Here is a 23,493-nt window from a genome sequence, read left to right on the forward strand (position 1 = left end):
AATGCGTTTCTCTATGGGATGGCGAATGCGTTTATCTATGGGGTGGGATTGCGAACGCGTTTATCAATGGGATGGGATTGCGAATCCGTTTCTCTATGGCATTGCGAACGCGTTTATCAATGGGATGGGATTGCGAAAGCGTTTCTCTATGGCATTGCGAACGCGTTTATCAATGGGATGGGATTGCGAATGTGTTTCTTTATGGCATTGCGAGTGCGTTTCTCTATGGTATGGGATTGCGAACGCGTTTCTCTGTGGGATTGGAAATGCGTTTCTCTGTGGGATTGGAAACGCGTTTCTCTGTGGGATTGGAAACGCGTTTCTCTATGGCATTGGAAACGTGTTTCTCTACGGAATTGGAAACGCGTTTTTATTCTATGGGATTGGAAACGCGTTTTTATTCTATGGGATTGAAAATGTGTTTTTATTCTATGGGATTGGGAACGCGTTTCTATAGAATTTCAAAAGATAGTATTTTGGATGTTTTTGGGCGTGTGCTTAGAATTAGGTTTGTGACGGTAATGATATCTGACGTTATTCAATTGCTAACTCCACCAACTTTTTTTTCGTTGCAGATCTTGCAGAAATTCATCTGTGACGTCTACTACAACCGAACGAAAAAAGTTATTTCTGAAAACTTCCGGGACTTCCTGTGGTCCATTACGGTGTCGGTGTTTGCCATCGGTGGGATGCTTGGTGGCATCCTTGGTGGCTCCATCGCGGACCGCTATGGCCGTAAGGGTGGTCTGTTGTTGAACAACGTCATGGGCATCGTAGGGGCCGTTCTCATGGCCCTCAGCCAGTGGGCAGCTAGCTTTGAGCTGCTCATCTTAGGCCGGCTGGTCATCGGATTCAATTGCGGACTTAGCACGGCCCTCGTTCCCATGTACCTTTCAGAAATCGCTCCACTCACTTTACGAGGTGGTTTAGGTAAGACACACTCCTATACTTTCACACTCATTTTCTAATAAAACCAGAAATCTACATTAGATACAGGGTGACCACAGTTCCTATATTTCGTATCATTTTTTCTAATTACATTTCCTATAAAACCCTATATTTTAACTCAAAAGTCTGAAGAAATTAAAATATTTGATATTTTACCTTTAGAAGTCTTTGAAACGTCCTATTTTTTAAAGAAGCTATTATCTCTTATTGTATAGTAAATTTTATCCTATATTTCCCTCGCCCCCCCCCCCCAATTTTCTTAAAATATTTTCCTATAATTAACTGATAAATTTCCTGTAATTCCTTTAAAGGATTTTAAAATGTTCTGTGGTCACCCTGGAACCGTGTTATTTGAAATAACTCCAAAACAGTAAAAGCCCATTATCTTCGAGTCATTTTAGCAGCTCTTTCTTAATATTTTTATCCATACTAGGTGGCGCCAATTTAAAACTTTAGGCGATAACGAAAGAAAAATTTTCTCCGTTTTTAGATGTTTTAAAATATCTTCATTTCAATCCTACCTATCAAATTTTTGATAATAGCGCGGGAAATTACTTAAAGGCTTGAAAAATGCCAAATAATAATTTTTGGATTCGCTATCACGAGATACGGCAAGGGAAGCGCGACCGGAAATTCGGGCCGAATTTTACATATGATTCTACGGCTCTTTAAATTTAATCGATATTGGGTCCCTTTATTTGTAATTTCCAGTTGTAACTAAAGTCTTTCTAAGCACCTTGTTAATACTAATGTTTACTCAAAATTCATCTGTTTTAATCCGTTTTACGTAAAAATAAAATTGAATAAGCCAGTTTCAATAATATCTGTTGGCTCGCGTGGCATGAAGGGCTTGCCACCACCCTCCTACGCATTAGACCAAAACTATTCGCTCGCTTTGGGACGAAAAGAATACACCCTGGACCCCAAACTAACAACTTCTTCCATACAATAACAGTTGTAATTGAAGTTGCTCGCTATTCCCTAAAAATTACTCCAAAACTAGCGAATATTTTTCGCCTATTGTATCCTGGCCACCTGTTTAAGGCATTATAAGTCGCAAGATTACTTGGGTCTAAGGTGGTGCCTTGGGTATTAGCCTAGCTGATTATTATTTGTCATTACACGCGCAGTTAGACGATGGATGGTACTTTGACGTCATACTTCAGCGTGACCTCGATGACCTATGACGTCAGCTTAAAATTCCTAATATTTATTTTTAAAGCCGATAGATGGCAGGGCTGTTATTTAATCTCGCTTATTAGTTTCTGATAAGTCCGGGCAGTCTCATTCTACCTGTAATTTCTAGCTTTAGATACACGTAGAAAGTGTAATATAAACTTCATATCACTTAGTAGAAATTATGTTTAATTCAGAGAAAACGGCATGGTATTAGAAGATAAAACTTATTTTATACAAGACGTTTCGAGCCGAGGCTCTTCTTCAGTCGTTCGTTAGTTTTAATTTGATTTAATTTTTTTTAAATCAAATTAAAACTAACGAACGACTGAAGAAGAGCCTCGGCTCGAAACGTCTTGTATAAAATAAGTTTTATCTTCTAATACCATGCCGTTTTCTCTGAATTAAACATAATTTCTACTAATATTCACCATGGTAAATAATAAGTTTCATATCACTTTTCGAGAAAGACAACGTAAAAAAAACCTAGAAAAGAGAACGGACAGAGAAAGAAGGTGAAGTGACCGAATGTGTAGAATTCTTTCTCCTTGCGGGCCTGTAGGGGAAGGGGTTTTGCGGGGGAAGGGGTTTTGCAGGGAAGAGGAGCCTTCGGGGTGCCCTTTTTTCCCAGAGCGGCGGTCCCGTACATTGTTTGACTGCACATTCCATAAGGCGGTCGTCTCAGCAAAAAGGTAGTCTCGGCCATCGATGAAGAAAATGGTTAATAAATCAGTGTTTTTCAAGCGTAAACTGACGTTCAAGTGTCAGAAAGAGGGCTTCGCGGGTGATGGATCTCTTTAACGGCAACTCTATAGGTACAATCCAACGAAATGTAGCCACTGTCCGTAGCTTCGAGGTTAGGCTTATCCGTATAAAAGAAAAATAAAGGGCTGGGTCGTCAGCCGTCAACTTTCCTCCTAAAATACACCTTTCATTCGAGGACTTATCTAGGCTGGTCGCTATCATCATCTAGACCTTCTCGGCCGTCCTTACCGGCTTTTGTGACTCGGCTCCTTAGTTCCGAGTCACCAGAAATTACCTTTGATAAGCGCCTTCTGCTTCGCGTCTCTAAAATAATGATTGTTTAACCGTTTTTATTATTGAACTTTTCGCTTTCTCTTAGGCACGGTCAACCAGTTGGGCGTCACAATTGGATTGCTGCTTTCCCAGGTGCTTGGAATTGAGGTCATTCTTGGAACTGCTACCGGGTGGCCCATTCTCTTAGGTAAGCTTCCCCAACGAGGACGACTAAGAAGTGCCGTCTTTGAATTGCGCGAAATCAGTGGCGTACCCAGGATTTTTTCTGAAGGGGGGGGGGCAGATGAGTCCCAAAACATTTGTAGGTAGATAAAATACGCGAAAAAGTAGATTAGTCCATAATTAAAAGGGATAATATAGCTAAATCCTAAACAAATTTGAAGAAATTTAAAAACTTACTAATAACTCGTACCGATAGGTCTTCGAGCAACGCGAAACTCGGATCAAATAGATCTTCGAGTAATAAACTAAATTAAAAATAAATAAAATAGCCAGAAATTCCAACGGTAGACCGGTTTTGTTCTATTTGGAACTCGTCAGTACCGTGCGGGAAATCTGGCTGGCGACTATCAAAACGAAAAGAGAAACTAAGCCTAAACATTAAAAATTTCAAAACGCGTTTGTAGGTAGAGTTTGTAATTATAAGCAAAAATCGTTTTATGAAGGCTTCGGTCATGCTTATTTTCATCTTCTTCCTGGGCGAAATATTTGTAAGTCGCCATCTTTAGCCTTTTTATTTTTTATGCCAAATTGTTTTTTCTTTCGTTTTAAAAATTCTGCATGAAGTCGATTTTCAAAATAAAGCCAAGATTGCCTACGTGAAGATAGTATATTGCAAAATATAGTACGTCCATAACTGAAATATTTACAAAATCAATGAGTTAATTATATATTTATAAAGCTTTGTATAAAACTATAGCCGTTATATGAGGAGGATAAATGTAAAGGGGGAAATCAGTTTAGAGTAATTTCAAGGAAACAAATCCGCTAGTTAGTTAATTCATGAAATTTGGATTGTTATCATACCAAAATTAGTGGAAAAACAGAATACTACTGAAGAAATTCAAAAAAAAGACGTAAAATTTCTAAAGAATCGAAAACGATTTCCATTTTAGGCATGATTATTCGAATAAAAAAATTAGCATACGGTTAAAGTATACATCCATTCCTGGAATAATTAAATTAAAGATAGCCTATTAGATAGACTATATCTATCTGGGCCCAAAATATTTCCTTCTTCACTTTTTTTTTATCCTTTGAAATGTCGATTTTTTTTATCAGGCCCCATCCGCTTTCAACATCATTTGGTTTTTCAAAGGAAAGCTACCATCATTTCTTGTTTAATTTAGCAGAAAAGTTCCGCTTTGAAAGCTAAGTGCTGACCTGCCCTCTCAGACTCCCTTCTACACTATTTCTTCGGCCTTTCCTCTTCGGCCTCTGATCGTAACTTATATTATTGAAAGAGATCCGCGCGCCCAACTCTGCCCACCCATCGCTTTATTGAAATAAAGGGGAATTTTTTTCATTTTCCTAAATTGAATCCTTCTGAAGAAAATGTCGATCCCAGTTCCAAAAAGTTACCTAATCGCTTTACGTTTAAGTATTCTTTTTTTCCATTGTGGTAAAGGTTTAGCTATCGAAAATGATTAGCCCCATAACCTAAACCCAGTCTAGGTGGCGTAACGGCGCTAGCTTCTCCGAGGTAGCGCCTATGATCTAGCGTCTGTTACAGACAAATTAAAAAGTGTTAAGAACTTTTTTCTTAACTAAACTTATCAAAATGTAAGCCAATGATGTAAAAATTATATTAAAATGCAACTATCATTATTTATTAAGTCAAATTTACCAATAACGATGAAGAAAAACTAATAGCGTCTGCTTTAGCCGCTACCTATCTAAGTATCAATGGCGAACCAAAGAGGGCGTAACGATAGTTTTTGGTCACGAATACACTAAAGTATTTTTATCAAGGCTACTTCCGCGCTTGCGTACCAAACCAGACGGTGAAAAATCAAATCACCTCTGGCTGGAATCGAACCAACGAACTTAGCGTTTCCGTCCCAACACCACAACCATTGGATTACCGAGGCCTGTAACGGTAACCCTGTTAGGTTGGTTTGGCACACAAGCGCAGAAGTAGCCTTGTTAAAAATCATTTATACTATTGTAAAATATATGAATACAGGGACGTCATTTGCGTTCACGAATTTTTCTAATACCAACTTGGAATCGGATTCATGGATTAATGTTTTTTCCATTTTTTTTATATTTTTATTTCAATATTTTTTAAGTTTATTGTTAAAATTTATTTATTTTTAGGGGCCCCAAATTCTACTTTGCACAGGGCCCCCGATAGAGTAGTAGCACTCCGTAGCTTTGGCCATGGCCGCCATTGTGGGCGCGAATTTTTTATGAATAGGAAAAAGCATGGGTGACGTCGTGTGACGTAGCACTGCCATTACTATATAATGTTAATCCATCCCTGATCGGATGAAGTACAAGGAAAATGTTTTGTTCTGTCTATTATTTTGAAAATCACTAGCAATTATGCCATAACTATTTCGATTAAAAATCCAAAAAATATTAAATTTTACGCGTTTTTTTGCCCTTTAAAAAAACTGTTTTCCGGAGCTCAAGTTCTGCCCCCTCCTGAAAAATCCTGAAATGACGTTCCCGATGAATATGTTCGATATTATATATCCCTGAATTAACTAGAGCCAAAGTACATAATATATTTAACTATTATGGTAATGATTTTGTTTTGTTCCACCTTGAATAGGGATTGCTGTGGTACCAGCCATTCTCCAGATGATTCTTTTGCCTTTTTGTCCCGAAAGTCCCCGATATTTGCTCATTTCCAAACAGGAGGAGACTCTTGCCAGGGAAGGTAACAATAGTCTTTCTACCATAAGTCAATAATAATAATGTACCATAAGTGTGTCAGTTGACTATTTCCCCCGTCTTATATTTTTCCTGGGAACTGAACAGAAAATGACCACGCAATTTAGGTAGATTTGAGAGTCTGGTTTAGCTGTGGTTTAATATAGTGTATTATGGCTTTTGGAGGGCAAAGTGGTTAAACATTTTACTTGTAATATCTGCGTATTCCCAAAATTAGTTTTGTATTGCGTGAAAGTAAAATATTAGTTACGTACTTTGGCGTTACAAATTAAAGGGATCTATTGCCGTGAGTACTTCAGTATCCCATTTCCATTAAATCCTGATTTTAAACGTTATAGTAAGTGTAGGGAGCTGTTGGTTAGCGTGGCATGAAGGGCTTGCCACCACCCACCTACGCGTTGTAACTCGGCCACCTGAATTAATGGCATTAAAAGTCACTAGCTGACTTGAGCCTAATTTGGTGCCTTGGGCATTAGCCTAGCTGAATTATTATCACTAAGGACGTTTATGTTTTCGGATATGATCTCAGACCCACACACAACTAAAAGTAACATAGTCACTCGTAAAGCATTTTCTTTAATGAAACCTTGTTCCCGGAATATGACATACACTTCTTAACTTCCAACTCTGTGACCAAAAACGCGTCACCATTTTTAGCGATGGGAAACGGACGTTAGTGAAGCTTTTCTAACTTTAACAATCTATAATTTAGCTCGTGGCTCGCGATCACGTTAATTCGTTTCCATGGTGACCTTTTCAAAAGCGCCAAGGGTTATAAGAATTTTTTCGTTTATGGGTTCGCTTATTGCGTATCCCGTGTGAAACAAGGTCACTTATGAGTAATTATGTTACATACCCTATCAGCTAGGAGCAACAAACTCAAGGAGAGCGCAGCTAGCCTGTAAACACGCTTTATGGAAAGGCGGAAGACAATTTCCGAATTTTCCCCTTCTGACGGCAGCAGGCGCTAAAGCGTCAAACCAATGAAAATTATACGCAAGAAAATCCACGACTTTTGACGGGTTGCGTTCTCCTTGTGTGGGGTGTTGTGTTTGTTGCTCCTAGCTATCAGTAACTGGAACACTTGTGGATCATTATTATAGACTTACGCATTTACGATTAGAACGACACTGATTACTCTAATACTTTTCGTCATATAGCGTTGCAGAGGTTACGGTGCTCAAGTAACGTCGAAGAAGACATTGAGGAGATGAAAGCGGAAGATAGGGGGCAGCAGCAAGAATCCAGGGTAACTTGACGTCTTCGCATGTACCTACTCCAACATATTCACTCATTAACTCCTGTACCTACTCCAACATATTAACTCCTGTTAACTGCAGGCCTAATTGCAATAAGCGTTTTGAAGTCATTTTGTTCAATCTAATTGTTCCGAGCTCAACGTCTGTTTTAATCGCTCTCATTTCTTATTTCAAGAAGCTCATTAATGAGATTATAAAATAGTGTCATTCATTCTTGGAATTTCGAACTTAGCAACAAGGTTGTACCACGTAATTAAATAGCCAGATTCATTTACCAATTTCGGTAATGATGGTTTAATTATTTTTGAGACGCACTTGGATCATATCATTTGAGACATTTACTGTCAGACTGCTGAATTATTTGTCGTCTTGTCAAATACAGAAAATAATAAAACGAATGAAATTATTTTAAATAACCATAATCAGGAATCCATACCTCTACTTGGAATGCTTATCGCGGCAGATTTTCATCTCGATGTGGCTACAATACATTTTTATGGTCGCGCGTGCTCGTCTTTGTACCTTTAAAAGTGCCTCTACTTGCCGTGAGATGGCGCGTTCATAAAAAAAAATTGAAATTACTACCAGCGATACGTGTTCTTCTTGGGGTAGGTGGTCTGTATAACTAAAGTTATCAATTGTTAAAAAAGAAATATTTTGTTATATTTATTAAAATCTTTATCGTAACGCCTTTTAAAATATTATAAAAAACGAATTCTCAATTCTGTGAATTTAAATTTTTAATTCAAAATTGTCTGCCCGGCGGATATGGGCTATGAACCTGGATCATTCGATAAAATCATCCTCCAGATGGTGTTACTTGCGGAATTAGACGGTGACCATTCTGAAAAGTTTAAGAACATGGCAGCAGGAGCCAAAAGTTACGGTTCAAGGTTCTTACTCGCCTTAAATAGTTATTCCTAGTATTCTTGTTAACCTGGTATTGTCAATTACTTAATAATTAATTAATAACTAATAAATAATAGCGGTTAAAGTACTTATCTATACTTACATAAATTTCTTCTTATCACATTCACTTATCAAAAACCGCGTTCACACTTTGCCTTGATATTGATTCAAATCTATTTAAAAAGTTTCGAAAGAGTTGTGTGAACCAGGCTAAATCCTTTTTAACCGATTCAAACCGTTTTCTACCGCTTACGTGTGACCGTGGCTAAAGTGAAACAGTTATATTATGAATGGAAATTCATTTAAGTAAAACAATCCTGGCATTGTTGAAGAATTTTGTCTCCTTTTAAAATTCAAGCGTGAAAGCTAGGAGCAACAAACGCAGCACCCCACACAAAAAGAACGCAACCCGTCAAAAGTCGTGCATTTTCATGCGTACATTTTTCATTGGTTAGACGCTTTTGCGCCTGCTGCGTTAGCGTGTTTAAAGGTTAGCTGCGTTCTCCTTGTGTTTGTTGATCCTAGGTGAAAGTGTCCACGAGTATATCCAGCTTATCACAATGCAACTTTAAAATCATCAAAATTTAGCACTGCGATATTATTCCCCTTACATATAAATTAAATAAAACTATTGAAATTAAATCAATTTGATTCAAATTAAATTACACAAAAATTTTATAGTTTTTACTTAAATTTCCTGATAATTTGACTGTCGCTCTTAATGCGATTATCTTTTGAGCTATTTCCTTTAAAACCATTTTTTGAAATAGCGTAGCATTATTATTATTATTATTATTATTATTATTATTATTATTATTTCCATTAAAAACCCTTGTTACAGAATTCGTAAAAAGAGACAGCTAATTCCTTTTTTTTTTGCTCTTACAATTTAAAATAGATTAAAATAGTTAACAAAGAAATGTTCCAAATATATATTCAGGTTTCATACGAGTTCAAAACACTGGATTTACAACAATAGTGTCGTTTTCTTCTTTCACAACTTCTTAAAATCGTTATATAGCGATATTTTATACCTTTTTTCACATTCTTCCTCGAATACAATAACCCTCACTAAATTTTACTTAAAGGAATTCTTTAACCTTTGTACATCTACTTCAGATTTATCATTCATAGAATTTTGATAGGTAAAATATATATTATTATTACTATTATTATTATTTTTATTAATATTATATTAATTGAAACAAAATGAAGAGCTCTGATCGGTTAGATTTGGCAGAATGAAACTTCAAAATGTTTTGGCTATTGCGAGAAAAATTGTAATATTGTAATTAGCATAGACGAAGAGTGTCAGGCATTCGTGTTTCACCTTATTCTCTGTCTCTCTCCCCACTTATTTTTTTACGACACCACATTTACCGCAGCCTATAATTCGTTGTTCTCCGGAGCCAGCGACGAACGATAGGGTATGACCCGTTTTTTCAGTATGCCGCTCTCTATCTCTTTATCTCTTTCTCTCTATTTTGTTTGCATACAAACAAATATTCATTCGCAACGAAATTATCCCATTTCGTGAGATTAGATCATATTTGTTTCGTTGCATTTTTTACATACGTTAAAAACCCAGTGGTCTTTTTTTTTGGTTTTTAATTGTTTCAAAAAAAGTACGTTCTCTAGATTTTCTAGATGAATTATATTTTGGTAGATTCGTTAGTAGATTGATCCCGGTAAACCTGGTAGTGAAAACAATTCTGTATACGTGCCTAGAAAAACCCTCTGTACTTCTTTACAATTTCTAGTCACCGTTGGATGTTAGAAGAACGAAAGTATTTAGGTTTTACGACCCGTCCAGTTTTGCTCGATCGTTTTTCATCCTTCGAACGAACCAATTGGTTTTTCAAAGGCTTAGAAGTTAACCATTACTAATGGCGATAAATCGAAAATGTATAATTTATAGTTACGCTTCGGTTTGGGTTACGTCTTAAAATCCACTTTTTAACCGACAATACCCCTCAATCCCTCAAGCTTAATCTTTTTATAGAGAGGTCAGCGTACTCTTGGTATTTTGCATAACCCGTTCGTCAGTTTCATTGTAAATGCTACGTATAAGAAATTATATAACAACATTATTTTATGGAATCAATATAGTTATTTATATCTTTTAAATTACGAATAGTAATATCCTAACACTTAAACAAAAATATATAATAAAATAAAACTATATAATATATTGAAATGGTAAATTTAACAGCCTTTATTCAGTCTAGAGTAATTTATGGGCTAAATATCGTTAGTTTCGAGATACAAGGATATTTATCTCCCACCCATCAAGATTCGACTACGATTGAACTACGATTGTGACGAAGACGTGGCACTTCGTTACATAAGCGCGCTGACCTCACCATAAAGAGATCCCGCCCCAAGTATTACATTAAAGACACTAATGCTCGTTTGATTCTTCGGTATAAGGCTTATATTTGAACTGTCAGCCCCTTTACAAGTTTCCTTCTGGTTTTTGCGCAAAGAAATTAAACCTGAACGTGAATTACGAAAATAGTTTAGGAACGAAATAATAAAAAAATTAAGCGCACTCAACGGCAATCCTCGTACGCAACATTGCGAAATCGAGGAAAACCGAAACAGGATCTGAAAAATCATTTGGCAAGCCTAGCGAACTTTGCATTTTGGATTATTAGTAGTTTTATTTTGCTAGTCGAAGCATTTTGCTTTTTGCGAGTTTGCTAGTTGCTATACGCTGTCCTTGCCCGAGAAAAACCAATCAATAGGGCCGTGTCTGGAAAGGAAAAAGCGTCCATGGAGTTCATTTTCGCATTTTTAAAATAATTTTCTTTCTCCTAAAAAGATAACGATATGGCAGTTGTTGAGGAATTCTTCATTACGCCTTCCGCTGGTCATTGGTGTGGTCATGCAGCTGTCCCAGCAGCTATCAGGAATCAACGCCGTGAGTTGCGAACGCGACCCCCTCAAGCGCGTCTTCCAAATGTTTCCGATTAAATTCGACCCTTTTCTTCGCAGGTTTTATACTATTCCACGGCATTGTTCACATCGGCAGGCCTTACAGACAACGCTGCCAAGTATGCAACCATCGGAGTCGGCGCCGTCATGGTGGTCATGACGCTCGTCTCCATCCCGCTCATGGATAGGGCTGGACGCAGAACTTTACATTTGTACGGTCTCGGTGGCATGTTCATCTTTTCTATTTTCATCACCATCTCCCTGCTCGTCAAGGTCAGTTTCCTACAAAAATTACACTCTTTCGCTGAGTAATATACAGGGTGTTTCATAAGGTTATGCGCAATTTTTAAGGAGTTGTGGGAGGTGAGTTGAGAAGTATGCCTGTTTTTTCCTATTTTCCTACGATGAGTTATAAGAGCGCCAGAGAACTTCAAAGTGTGGCCCTGTAAGTAGACTGCAACAAGCGCAAAACCAAGTAGCAGGGAAATGCGAATATTAAAGTTTGGTTTCGTGTGATAGGTAAACAAGGTAGAACGATCACCTGTCGTGCAGGAGGGCTCGGGTTTGAATCGCGCCCGATACTAATGCAAATTGCAAAACATTTATACTACACCCAATGACAAAAAGAGGGCTCTTTTGGAACAAGTTTTTCCCTAATTCCAAGAAACTGCGAACGCAGTGATTACACTTTGCCCCGAAAATGCGTTCGCAGCCCAGACAGACAGACAAACACGGTGATTGTAAAACCCCTCCTACGGGACATAGTCCCCTCGGAGAGGTAAAAAGGACTTTGTAAACAAATCGAGGTAACCAGCGTAAAAAAAGTAAACTTAAAAAGTATTTAAAGTCCCTGCTGCTTGGTTTTGCGCTTGTTGCAACCTACTTCCAGGGGCTAGTAGGCCACACTTTGAAGCTCTCTGGCGCTCTTTTAACTGATCGTAGGAAAATGGGAAAAAACAGGCATACTTCTCAACTCACCTCCTATAACCCCTTAAAATGTTTGCATAACCTTTTGAAACATCCTGTATATAAAGTATATGTTATTTCCTCCGAGAGAAGCATGCACATAGGATACCAAAATTATGGGTATCTCCATAGGCACTAGGCACTTTTTATAGCAATGAATTTTCTGACAAATCACCGATGTGTACACAGCAACGCGGCTCAACGTTTACCGCCTAACTATAAATTATATTCTTGTTTATTTTTATTTAATTATAAACCGTATTTCAGTCTGTAATAGTTTTAGTTAGTATGTGATGTAATAATAATAATAATCAGTTAAGCCACGCAGGCCAAGAGTATCAAAATTTGCTAGACATACTCATCTGCAGTGGCGTAGATAGCGCCCCCGCAGACCCCGCGGCACAGGGGGCCCCGAGAACTAGGGGGCCCCCCAAACGTTTATGATTAAAATCGGTGGTATTTAAAAGGGCCCCGAGTCGTTTTTCGCGGGGGGCCCCGGAGTTCTTAGTTACGCCACTGCTCATCTGGTAGAATTTTCAAACTCGGATGGCCTTTAACTCATAGTTCAATGTCATTCAAAGTTTATCTTGAAAACCAATGGATTTAGAAAAAATGGTTTCAATTTGAAAAGTGTGCGAATTGAAATTTTAAGTCTAAATGACTTAAACCCGATGCAAAACACCATGATGAAAACTTTTCAAATTGGAAGCATTTCTCTAAATCCATTTTGATACTCTAGCATGAGTACTTTTCGAATTTTTAGCCCTTCAACCTAGTCCCTGATACATTATTTTCATAACGACCTGCCAATTTTTGTTTAAAATTCCTCGACTTCTTATTGGTCAAATTAGGTGGGCCCAAAGCTATTTGGCCCTAAAATGTAACGGGGCACACGTTTCTAATTGAAACCCACTTTGTATCTCTAATGGTTCTCGAGCTAAATGTTTGAAGGACCTTGAAGACATGGTTCAAGTTCAAGGAGATTTCCGTTGTCAAGTGATCCCGTGCACGTTCTATGTGTCCTGAAAATTTCAAATTCCTAGCTAAAACACATTTCGATTTATTGGCCCTGTATCGTTTTAAGTTAACACCCTGTATATAACATTTCCTTAGAAAAAATATTATTAGACCTTGTTTCGCACGAAACATACAGTTAGTGGATCGTAAATTCGAAATTCTAATATTCGTTGCGCTTTTGAAAAGGTAACCATGGTAACATAATATGGTGACATTTATAGCATAGTTACGAGTATAAAGCTCTGGTAATATTAATGATAAGTATTACGCAATTATAAAAATGACCAACATATACATTTAATGAAACTATACTTTCCAACTTCTTTATTACCATAGTTCCTCTACCATTGGGTGACTTACCTTAGTGTCGTCAGCACTCTCAGTTTTGTCGTTTTCTTTGCCATAGGACCAGGTAAGAGCAATTGCCATTATTATTCCGAATAAAAATGTATTTCTACGATGGTCCATCGCGCAGGTTCAATCCCATGGATGATAACGGCAGAACTGTTCTCGCAAGGTCCACGGCCGGCAGCAATGAGTGTAGCTGTGCTGGTCAATTGGTTTGCCAATTTCGTGGTTGGCCTCGTCTTCCCACAAATGCAGGTTGGTGTAAAGAGACCCTGTCCATAGCCAAACGATTATTTTGACCAGGCGTTTTTCCCTCGGACCAGCGATTGATGGAAAACTACACTTTTCTGCCGTTCACTTGTTTACTGGCGATATTTTGGACTTTCACGTATAAAAAGGTTCCCGAGACGAAGAACAAGACTTTCGATGAGATATCAGCCCTGTTCAGGCGCGATGATATTGTCAACATCAACGGAATGCCCGTGCCTAGGAAGTCGCTGACAGGCAGAGGGGCGGGCCCAGCGGAAATGCTCTACGAGGACAAGCCTGTAGAGTCCTGTGAGTACCGATACTACTTTCTCGTGTCCTTAAGAGATGGTTCCAAATATGGCGCTGATCAGACCTGCTCCTTACTCTGTCGGTCACCCGTTCCAGGCTGTACAGGCCACTGTGTTTGAAATCTCTTTGCTACATAAGTAGGCACACCAAATTTATCATTCCCGCGTTATAATTGGCTCAGTACCAAATAGGTTTAAACATGGAGAAAAGCGAGTAGTTGGTTTGTAAAACAATTTTCATACGTTATCGCGATGCCATAGGGAGAATGGGGGCTGATGACGTCCAGCTAGCGTCTTCACGCGTCAGAAAAGACCTTTTTAAAGCCTCAAATTCTTCCACTGGTAGAAATTGTTTCGCTTCTTCTGATCTTTTCTCCATCGTTTAAGATGAGAGGGTTGCCGCGACTGTTCGTTTTATTGTTTGATGAAGTATCCCTGTTCAATTTCAAACAAGATTTATTTATCCATATCCAAAACAAAAGTAAAGATTTTAATTTTATCACATCTGATGAAGCTATATGATGTATTCGTTTCTTGATGAATTTTAACTCTCTGGATCAATTCGAGGGTCCGAGCCAGCATTCGTTACTGACTAGACTAGGCTCTAGTCTGATCAATCGTCCGTCTCTCTCCTGTCCGTCTGTCGTGTTGTCGTCCGCTCACTGATTGGTCTATAAGCTCGCTTTTGATGCAGTGTGACAAATAGATAGATGCAGGGCCGTATTAAGGCATGTGCTTAGCTTAGGGGCCCCCGTCTTCAAAATTAATGTTTTTTTTCATTATTTTAGTATTATTATTTCAATATATGTTTATAGCCACATTGGCGTTAATAGAGTGCTTTCAATTAGAAATTCACGACGTCATCAATGTAATTTCTCTATTGATAAAAAATGGTAACTGTCATGGCGGCCACTATTAACATTACAGCTGTGACGTTACAATTTTTCAAAATCGTATCAGACGAAAGCACTCTATAGAGTCCAAAAGTAAGGTCTAAATTTTTTTGGGGCCCCCAAATTCTACTTTGCACAGGGCCCCCAATATTATTATTATTATCCCTTTGTATTCCCATTGAATATCAGATGGTTTTTTAGGCGACCCAAGGGCGTACGGCGACGTACCCCACGTGCCCGTGTTTGAGGTTTTTGACATTGACGGCTGAACAACGTAGACGTTGGCAAGTCAAAGATAGAAAAAAAAACCATAATGGAAAGTAAATAAGAGTGCGTAATATTTTAAAAGAAAATTCCAAAAAAATGAGACCGACCAACCGACAAACTGACAGACCGACGGATAAATGATAAAAACGTTTGCAAAACAAATGAATCTCAACTAAAAATATGACGTTTTCATAATATGCAAGACGTTCCGCATTTTATATTTATTCAGATAACGTTATTTCCCATTCGTTAATTCTCAAAGGTCCTACGTAACTAAATATTTTAATTTTGAAAAAGATGATAAAGAGATCAAACCTAGTTGAATTGAATAGGATCGTTTCACTCAAAATGTTAGTATTAGCTGTGGCGCGACCATGTCATTTAATATTACATCTTCGTGGCAACCCTTTTGTGAATTTTACAAAACATTTTCTACGTTAAAATTATATTTGGTATCTTACATTACCAAATAACTCGCGAATCATATTTTAAAACAACCGACTTTAGGTTTTAAATATTAATTTGGCCTATTTCATTGAACAATTACAACCTACCTCAGTTAATTACTGAAATATTTTCGGTGTATATAAATTGTATTTATCTGTAATATAGTGTATTTATTAATCGTGACAAGGCACTTAAAAATAATCTTCCAAAACATCCGGTACGCGAGGCTTATCCATTTCGTTGCCACGTGGACATGGACTCCACATTTTTCGGACCAAATCATATAATAATAAGCCAAATATATAAGCTTCAACATGATGGAAATGCGTTTTCATGGATTTATAATTCCCGGTTGTGATGGTTTTTAAGCTACAAACGTTTAAAACCTGTCGATGGTTTTATGTTATTTAGAAACAAAGGTCGCATGTGTTTTGTTTCTATTTTACAATCGGTATTCGATTTTTACATTTCTTGTAATATTAAAGGAATACTAACGCTGGACAAAAGTTAATTATTATTATTCATTACTATTGGTTCTCGTCATAATAGTAAAATCAACCGTTTGGTCAGTATTTCGAAATTAATATCGAAACTTGAAATAGCGTTACTTATTTTAAGATAATATTTAGTCACTCTTCGACTGAGTTAGCAGCTTCTATCGTTAGAAACCTTGAAACCCAAAAGTTCGAATAGAGAGGTTAAGTGAATGAGTTCTAACGCTAGCTTCAGAATGCTTTCATGGCATTGTTAAAAAGCACTGTAACGTCGAGAGCTTAATCTCTATTGGCGAAACAAGGTTTAACCTTGAGTTTCTAATTGTCGAATGTAGATTATTAAGATAAATTACTATAAAATAGTTTTAGGTGTTTGCAAAATACCCTGGAAACGGCAGCTGTAAGGATTTAAATGGATTTTTATTTCAAATTAAGCAAATATTTATCCGATTCTTAAAGACAATAAATGACATGATACAATATCAATTAGAATAGAAGATGCATCGCTAAAAATTCTAGTTTTAGATTAAATAGTTTATATACAAAACGGAACTAATATCTGACCAATGGTTGACCGTTGCGCTAGCAATTCTAAAAATATTTCAAATAAATAACTTTTGTTTAGTATCCCTTTATTTGTAAAAACGCATGACTGTTTTTTTTAAACTTCTAAAGCCCAGAATAAGATGGGCTTTATATCGATTCCTATTTGACTAAAAATAACACTGAGCATGGTCGATAGTCATGTTATCATACACAAATAATAACTTCAGGTAATCAATATAAAATTTGATTATTTTCATAAACGCTTCGTTGTTTTTACTGTGATAGGTAAAATATTGAATATTTTACCTTTTATTTTTTTAAATATATATTTACTGGTTATTTTAATTATTTATTTATTTCATTTCAAATGCCCGTTTTGTGTACATGGTGCGCTCTATTTAGTTAAGCGGCTGTTTTGATATTATTACTCGTTATTATTATTATTATTATTATAATAATAATCAATATTATTATAAAATCTTCGAAAAATCGAGCAAAGTTGTTTTTGTTTTGGTGAATTTCATTACCCATGTTTACCAGTCACTGAATGTTCGAAAATGGTTCTTGAGTTTATTCCGATCGTATGTCTAAAATATACAATTCTCGATTCCAAACTTCATTAAGCATGACTGTGTTTTTTCTGCATTTTGATTGGCGTCGGTGTTTTTTCATTTTTTGAGGCCTATATATTGGCTGCGCTATACAAGGCGGGGTTAACAGTTTCCGCCCGCGAATAGCGTGTATATGTCGGTGATGTGGCATACGCCGTCGAGATATTTCTAATTAACTTAGGAAATGTATATGTGTCATTGGTTAGATTACAAATGTGATTTCTTTACTGTTTCTCTTCCTTTTACCACTTGGATCTCGATCGATGTAATCCATTTCGTATCGATAACAAAACCAACATCGCGCGTTAAACGGCACCGTCTCGATCGGGTCGTTACCCCGTCGGTCTTCGGTGGTTATTCGAAACGGACGTAATGGTCCGGCCGTCGTTGTTGTGGTGTCGTCGTGGTGGTCCCGCAGCGCTGTGCCAATGCGCGCACGAAGTGATTATTCTGCCAGAGCTAACGTCGTTGCGCAAGTGGCAGCCGGTGTCCGCAGTCGAGCACGCGCTCGCAGCCTCGACGGCTTCGGCAGCCATGGACCCCAACGCCGCTCTGCGGTTGCGTTTGGAAAGGACCGACGACGAGCCTATCGACCCCAGTCTGCTGGACCCGGACGACAAGGGCTCGTTAACGGGGCTTGGAATAGACGTGGACTTGGTTAGGCCCAGTTCGGAGGCTAGCAGTCATCTTACCGAATCCGGCCGTAGTGGCTCGAGCAGTGGTCAAGCTAGCGACGACGAAACGTCGACTTCGGACGTTGCCCAAAGGTCCAGAAAGCCTTCACCTATGCAGCGGCATCCAGGTGAGAGATCCGCCGTTGACCCTAATTACTCTCCTCACTCGCGCTGTTTCAGTTATTGTTCCATAGACGGACGCGCCTTCCGTTCCTTAGAGGAAATTGCCTTTCTTTGATTTCTATTCCTTTGTTGTCGTTTCTCCCAACTCCCTAATCGGGCCCGGGTCTACTTTTGTTTTGACGTTCAATTAAGTTTCCAAATTTAAAAATACAACCGATTTCATTTCTGGGTGCTAAGGCTAGAACGATACCCCCCCCCCCCCCCCCCTCAGCCTTGTCTAATTAGTATTTGCTGTTGGAATCAAATGGTAAATAAGACAGATAAGGAAAAACCCAGAAACGAATTCGCGAATTTTCAAAGTTCAAATACTAGGCGAACTCGGAGATAAATTGGATTAACTAAATGGAATCGCGGTGCAACGGGGGGTTTCTTCAGCCAAAATAAAAACACACAAGCAAATAGCAGGTTTTTGGAGTGCTCCAATCCTTTTTTCAGGGCGTACGAGAAGTAGGGAGAGAGTCCGAGTGGACGACGCGTCAATTAATAGATCAGGTCTGTTGTCTATACACTTGAGTAGAAAAACTTCTCTAATTTGCTGAGAATATTCATTCTCTTTTAGCTTTTTCTTCTTTCTCTTTTATTTCGTTTATCGTTTTTTAAAAGTCCGTTTTTCTTCCGTCAACGCGTTTTCCCAAAAACGGATATTCGAAACGGACCTTTAACTTTTTTCTTCCATGATTCGTTAATTTACTTCCAACAGCATGCCCTTCTTTTTGGTTTCACATTAGCGCAATGCCAGGCTTATAAAGGCCCTCGACGAGTGGTTATCGCTGACTGATATCCGTCAAGGACCGCTAAAATTTACCCACCCTTAAAGGCCTAGGTTTTCTTCCGCCTGTTACCCTTTAAATATACTTTCCTTCCAAACAAATACCCTGGTGATGGCCAAACGTGTTCTTCCGTTGGCCTACCACCAGGGTATTTGTTTGGAAGGAAAGTAAATTCAAAGGGTGACTGGCGGAAGAAATCCTAGACCTTTAAAGAAATCAAATTAGTTTTATTGTCCCTGTATTTGATCGCGACTTATCGCGCGTATTTAAGACATTTAAAAAATTAATAGATTAATTAAAGTTTTAAACAATCTATCGTATATACCCATTTGAAATAACGCTTGCAAATTTATACACTTAATATCCTCGTAGTACTTAAAATATTTAACACTGACTACTTAAGCGAACGTAAATGTCCCTGACGAAGTGTAGCTTATTCGAAAGCGAATAACGCCTGTTTTGTTCCGTCAGATGGCGGTACCCAACTCTAAGTGCCAATTTTTTACGCATGTTTTCGGATTTCTATCGTAGCTTTCTGCCTATTTAATCCAACTTGAAAGTCTAATTTCCGTAAATTATTTTTTTTTTGCCCGGGGGGGCGATTTCGAACCCACGTTGTAGATCGAAGATATCTCATTGAGACTTACATACATTGAACAATCAATTTACCAAATTTTTCGACTTGACATGACATTCGCTAAACATTGATCGGTCGTCGAACGATCACGAAACTTTTCTAACCAAAGTTTTACCAAGTCATTACAACTTTGCTCGATTTAACCGGTGCTGTAGAATTTATAAATATTTCTCGAATAGACTAGTCATAATTTATTTACAATAGAATAGTGAAATAGTCATTCATTTCACTACGTGCCCAGGTTTCTCTGTAACGTAAAATACAATATTCTTAGCAATAAAGCTCTGAATAGGTCGATACATATTTGACTATGGAGAAGATCCTAACACCGTTAGAAGTCGCCTTTTAAATACCCGAAATTTTTGCAGATGGCGCCAGCGTTGAAATTTTTAATTATCTAGATAACTTGATATTTTTTTATCGTTTCATTTCTATGCGAACATTTTTCAGAGTTGGAACTTTTGTTTATGGGGTTTTTTTTTACATAAACATCGCGAAAAGTAGTGTTAGACGGGTTTGTTTGTTTTTAATAAAGCAGAAGGTTGTTTATTTTAAAAGTTAGCGCCATCTAGGATTAGTAAAAGTAATAAAATCGAACCTCTAATGGCTTCGCTGTAAATGATTTTCTCCGTCTGCAATCTGTGAATCGGTCTATTAAGATCTGTTTTAAAATGGTTCTATAATTACAAAGAACACAATTCTAATCGCATTACGACATTTATAAATATATTCGAATCAACTGCATTGTCGTTTCTTTAAACAGAAAAATATAATTTTGATTAATAGTTATAAAATCTATTAATCAGATCAAAAAAGGATAATGCATTGAGTATCGTTTTAAGCGAATATCATTCGAAAGTTATCTTATTAAGACGAGTAATTTTAATAATTGTATTATGCGTTTTACGAAATCTAGGCACGTATAATGTTTTTTAGTAACCGTACCAACATTTACATATATACGATCGCGAAATTTGAATTTCAAACGCGGTTCAAAAAGAATTAATTTTATATATCGGTATTTTACATAATATAATATTAAATTAAATCTAAATAATTGTTTAAGCATTATTTAAAGGAACCTAAATTAAATTGCTTTTCATTGTTTTTTTTTGGAAATGCATGATTCTGTTGTCAGCTCAGCTCTAGTCAGTAAAATATTATACAAAGTGTAAATTGAAAATGTAGATATTATAATTCTAAAAAATAGGGCTAACGGGTAAAAAGGGCCTAGAATTACGATTTGGCAATAAATAACAAAACCTCCCCGAATACGAAAAGCTAGAAAAAATCCCGAAATTTAAAATATTTCATTGTGATATTTTCAATTATTATTCGTGTATAACTTATGAATAAAAAGGAAAATGTGTTATTTGTTAAAGCATGGTGTGATCATGTATTATCTGTTTCATATTTTCGTAAGTTACTTTTATAATAACTCTAAGCCAAATTTATATAATTAATCAAAATTATCTGGTCGGTAATTAGGACAATTTATTTTAAATCTTAAATTTGGTTTAAGGTTTGTTTAATACTGAAGTTTGAAGATAAATATAAATCATTGAATCAGAATAACTTTCTTTTGTAATCAAGGCGACCTCCGCGCGTTTATTACATAATAAATGTGAAGTATCGCGGCAGGAATTGAACTTGTGGGTTACCATACCAATTCTACAAGCATTGGACAACGGTGGCCACAATTATCACACCTCGAGCGGAATCTTAAGGTACTATCACCACTTCCATTGGACTATAGAGACCACGAATGAACAGTCCTTGAACGTCCAAAACCATCCACCTAAATACGTCCTGGTCGGCAGTCCAATGGAAGTGAACCCAAATCCACCAGGCTGGATTCCTGCTCGAGGTATGTGACTGTCCACAGAGTGTCCTTGAGTACAAATGAAAATCTTCCGAATAATGAAGTTAACGAGGCTTTTGATTTGATATACCGTAAGATATTTGGATGTTTCACGACCTCTGCGAGAGAAGTAAATTGACTGTACCCACCTATAGTGTCGTGGTGCTGGCTGATTGGTTTTAAACGTAATCACTAGCGCCATTTGCAATTTACGAAAGCGGCCGAATTTGTGGCATTCCGAGACATACGGTCTTAGAGGGTGGTTCAATCAGAATTCACTTTTGGTGACTGTTTTTTGTCTCGGGATGAATGTGATTAAATCGATGTTTATGAAGTGTTTAAACATCGTCAAAAGTACTCATAACAGCCGTAGGCCATTCGGTATATAAAAAAAAGATAGCTATTAGTAGTGCAAAAACCCGCGAGTCCTAGGCTTAGATTCAATCGAACACGGAAAAACAAGATGCTTAAGACAAAATAAGAATTATTGATTCTTTTTGCTTTCTAAAAACGCGTCACTGTTCAAGGCGTCCTATCACGAGCACCAATTTCAAACATCTTTCGTTATTTTTTTTCATCTTTCAATACTTCGAAATTAGAATAGTTTCACCGTTAAGTCTTTCGCTTAATCAACTTGTTTTCTCGCTTTTCGAGCTTTTTATAAACGTTTAGATAAAAAGCAATTCCAAATTCTTAAAGTTAACAAATTTTTTTATTTTTTTTTTCCTTTTTCTATCAATCATGCTGGATTCTCTCTCACACTCTTTCTATCCTTTCTACTACTACTTATTCGTGTACACGGCTTCCTATCATTTTTCATTTATTTTGATCTTTTCTTCACCTCTATCACGAATCACTGGATTTGTTTTTATTTTTCGAACCCTCATTTGAACCCTCTCTGTACCCCGTTTTGACCACTGACCAAGACGGTACATTTAGGAATGACGACGTTACGGATCTCCGTCTGATGGGTAGTTGCCACACTTTTCAGCGCAAACGCACTTCTAACCCGGAAGAACTCAAGTTTTAGTAATCACATTTCACAAAAATAAAAAAATTCTTAAAAGAAATATCAAATATTTTCTTATTAAAAAAAGTAAACGAAAGATTTTTTCGAAAAAAAAATTTCAAAAAATCTCCGAAATTTGGGAAACTGTACGCGGTTCACGTCGGTCGAAAATTTCGAAGAAACGATCGAAAAAAGGTTTTCTAGAGTTGTGTGAACTTTCATCGTGGTTTGTTGCGAAAAAAAAATGTTTTTTTTTAAACTAAAACAAAAAAGTGGACGGTGATGCTGATGGTGCCATTCTGTTATGGGTACTTGAATAATCGGTTAAAAAATACCCGTGAGGTGTAATTTGATCACGAGGCGTCCGTTTTTGGACAAGCCAATTTTTTAAGACATTTCAAAGTAAAAATATATAATAACTCGTTGAAGGTAAGTCAATTCGTTTTGAGTTGCTTTCATCTTAACAAATTCACAAAACACGCCTTCAGTTTTAAATCTCACCGCTATCCGTAGAACACTATTTTTAAATACTTTTTCAGTTTTGAGTGATTTTTTGGTTTTTGTATTTGATGTATAACCGTCGAAACGCGTAGCTGGGTACAATATTCAGTTACGGTTTAATAATTAACGTCAAGTAATCGAAGTAAATTTCTTTATTCGCCTTTCTGTACTAGTGGGATGATACCGAAAATCGTTTTGCTTTTTTTACGCAAGCCGTTTTTTAACTAGCTAATACACGAGTACATCTGAGAAAGTGCCACCAGGGAGTTTTTCCAAAAAGTTCTCCGGAATGGGGAAACTTTCTGCGAGGTAGTTTAACAAAAATAGCCCACGAAATACTACCGCGTTGTCTTTTCTTAGTTGTTATCGTCTATTAAAAATCATTTCAATTTCATCCCGACCATTTCTTAGATGCTATAATGAGTGTTATATTTTAAAACATTTACTTGGATTAAAACTTTATTTTGAATCCGCGAATTACCCACACGTTACGCGTTTCGACAATTTTCCCGTTGTGGTTTTGATAATTATTATTGTCGGTAGG

General features: G+C 37.2%; 1 protein-coding gene across 13 annotated transcripts in view; it reads left to right on the forward strand.

Annotated features, from left to right (window-relative positions):
• The window catches only part of Glut1 (Glucose transporter 1), a 115,497-nt gene that overhangs the window by 87,119 nt on the left and 4,885 nt on the right, over positions 1-23,493 (forward strand). For 7 of the 13 annotated variants that reach the window (XR_016481046.1, XR_016481047.1, XR_016481049.1 and 4 more), the window contains 12 exons: positions 576-930; positions 3,248-3,349; positions 5,942-6,049; positions 7,224-7,312; positions 9,617-9,658; positions 11,056-11,154; positions 11,229-11,441; positions 13,488-13,563; positions 13,627-13,754; positions 13,823-14,057; positions 17,733-18,116; positions 18,607-18,663. Coding sequence is in view for 6 of the 13 variants with exons in the window: in XM_090175866.1 (XP_090031992.1) it covers positions 576-930; positions 3,248-3,349; positions 5,942-6,049; positions 7,224-7,312; positions 9,617-9,658; positions 11,056-11,154; positions 11,229-11,441; positions 13,488-13,563; positions 13,627-13,754; positions 13,823-14,057; positions 17,733-18,116; positions 18,607-18,663 (1,888 nt within the window). In the remaining 7 variants the exon portion in view is untranslated. Of the gene's footprint in view, positions 1-575; positions 931-3,247; positions 3,350-5,941; positions 6,050-7,223; positions 7,313-9,616; positions 9,659-11,055; positions 11,155-11,228; positions 11,442-13,487; positions 13,564-13,626; positions 13,755-13,822; positions 14,058-17,732; positions 18,117-18,606; positions 18,664-20,716; positions 20,932-22,365; positions 22,517-23,493 lie in introns of those variants that run through there. The other 6 variants (XM_090175869.1, XM_090175871.1, XR_016481050.1 and 3 more) reach the window with 5 other exon arrangements.

This window comes from Leiobunum rupestre, chromosome 5 (genome assembly GCF_980474605.1).
Source record: "Leiobunum rupestre chromosome 5, qqLeiRupe1.1.hap1, whole genome shotgun sequence".
NCBI lineage: Eukaryota > Metazoa > Arthropoda > Arachnida > Opiliones > Sclerosomatidae > Leiobunum > Leiobunum rupestre.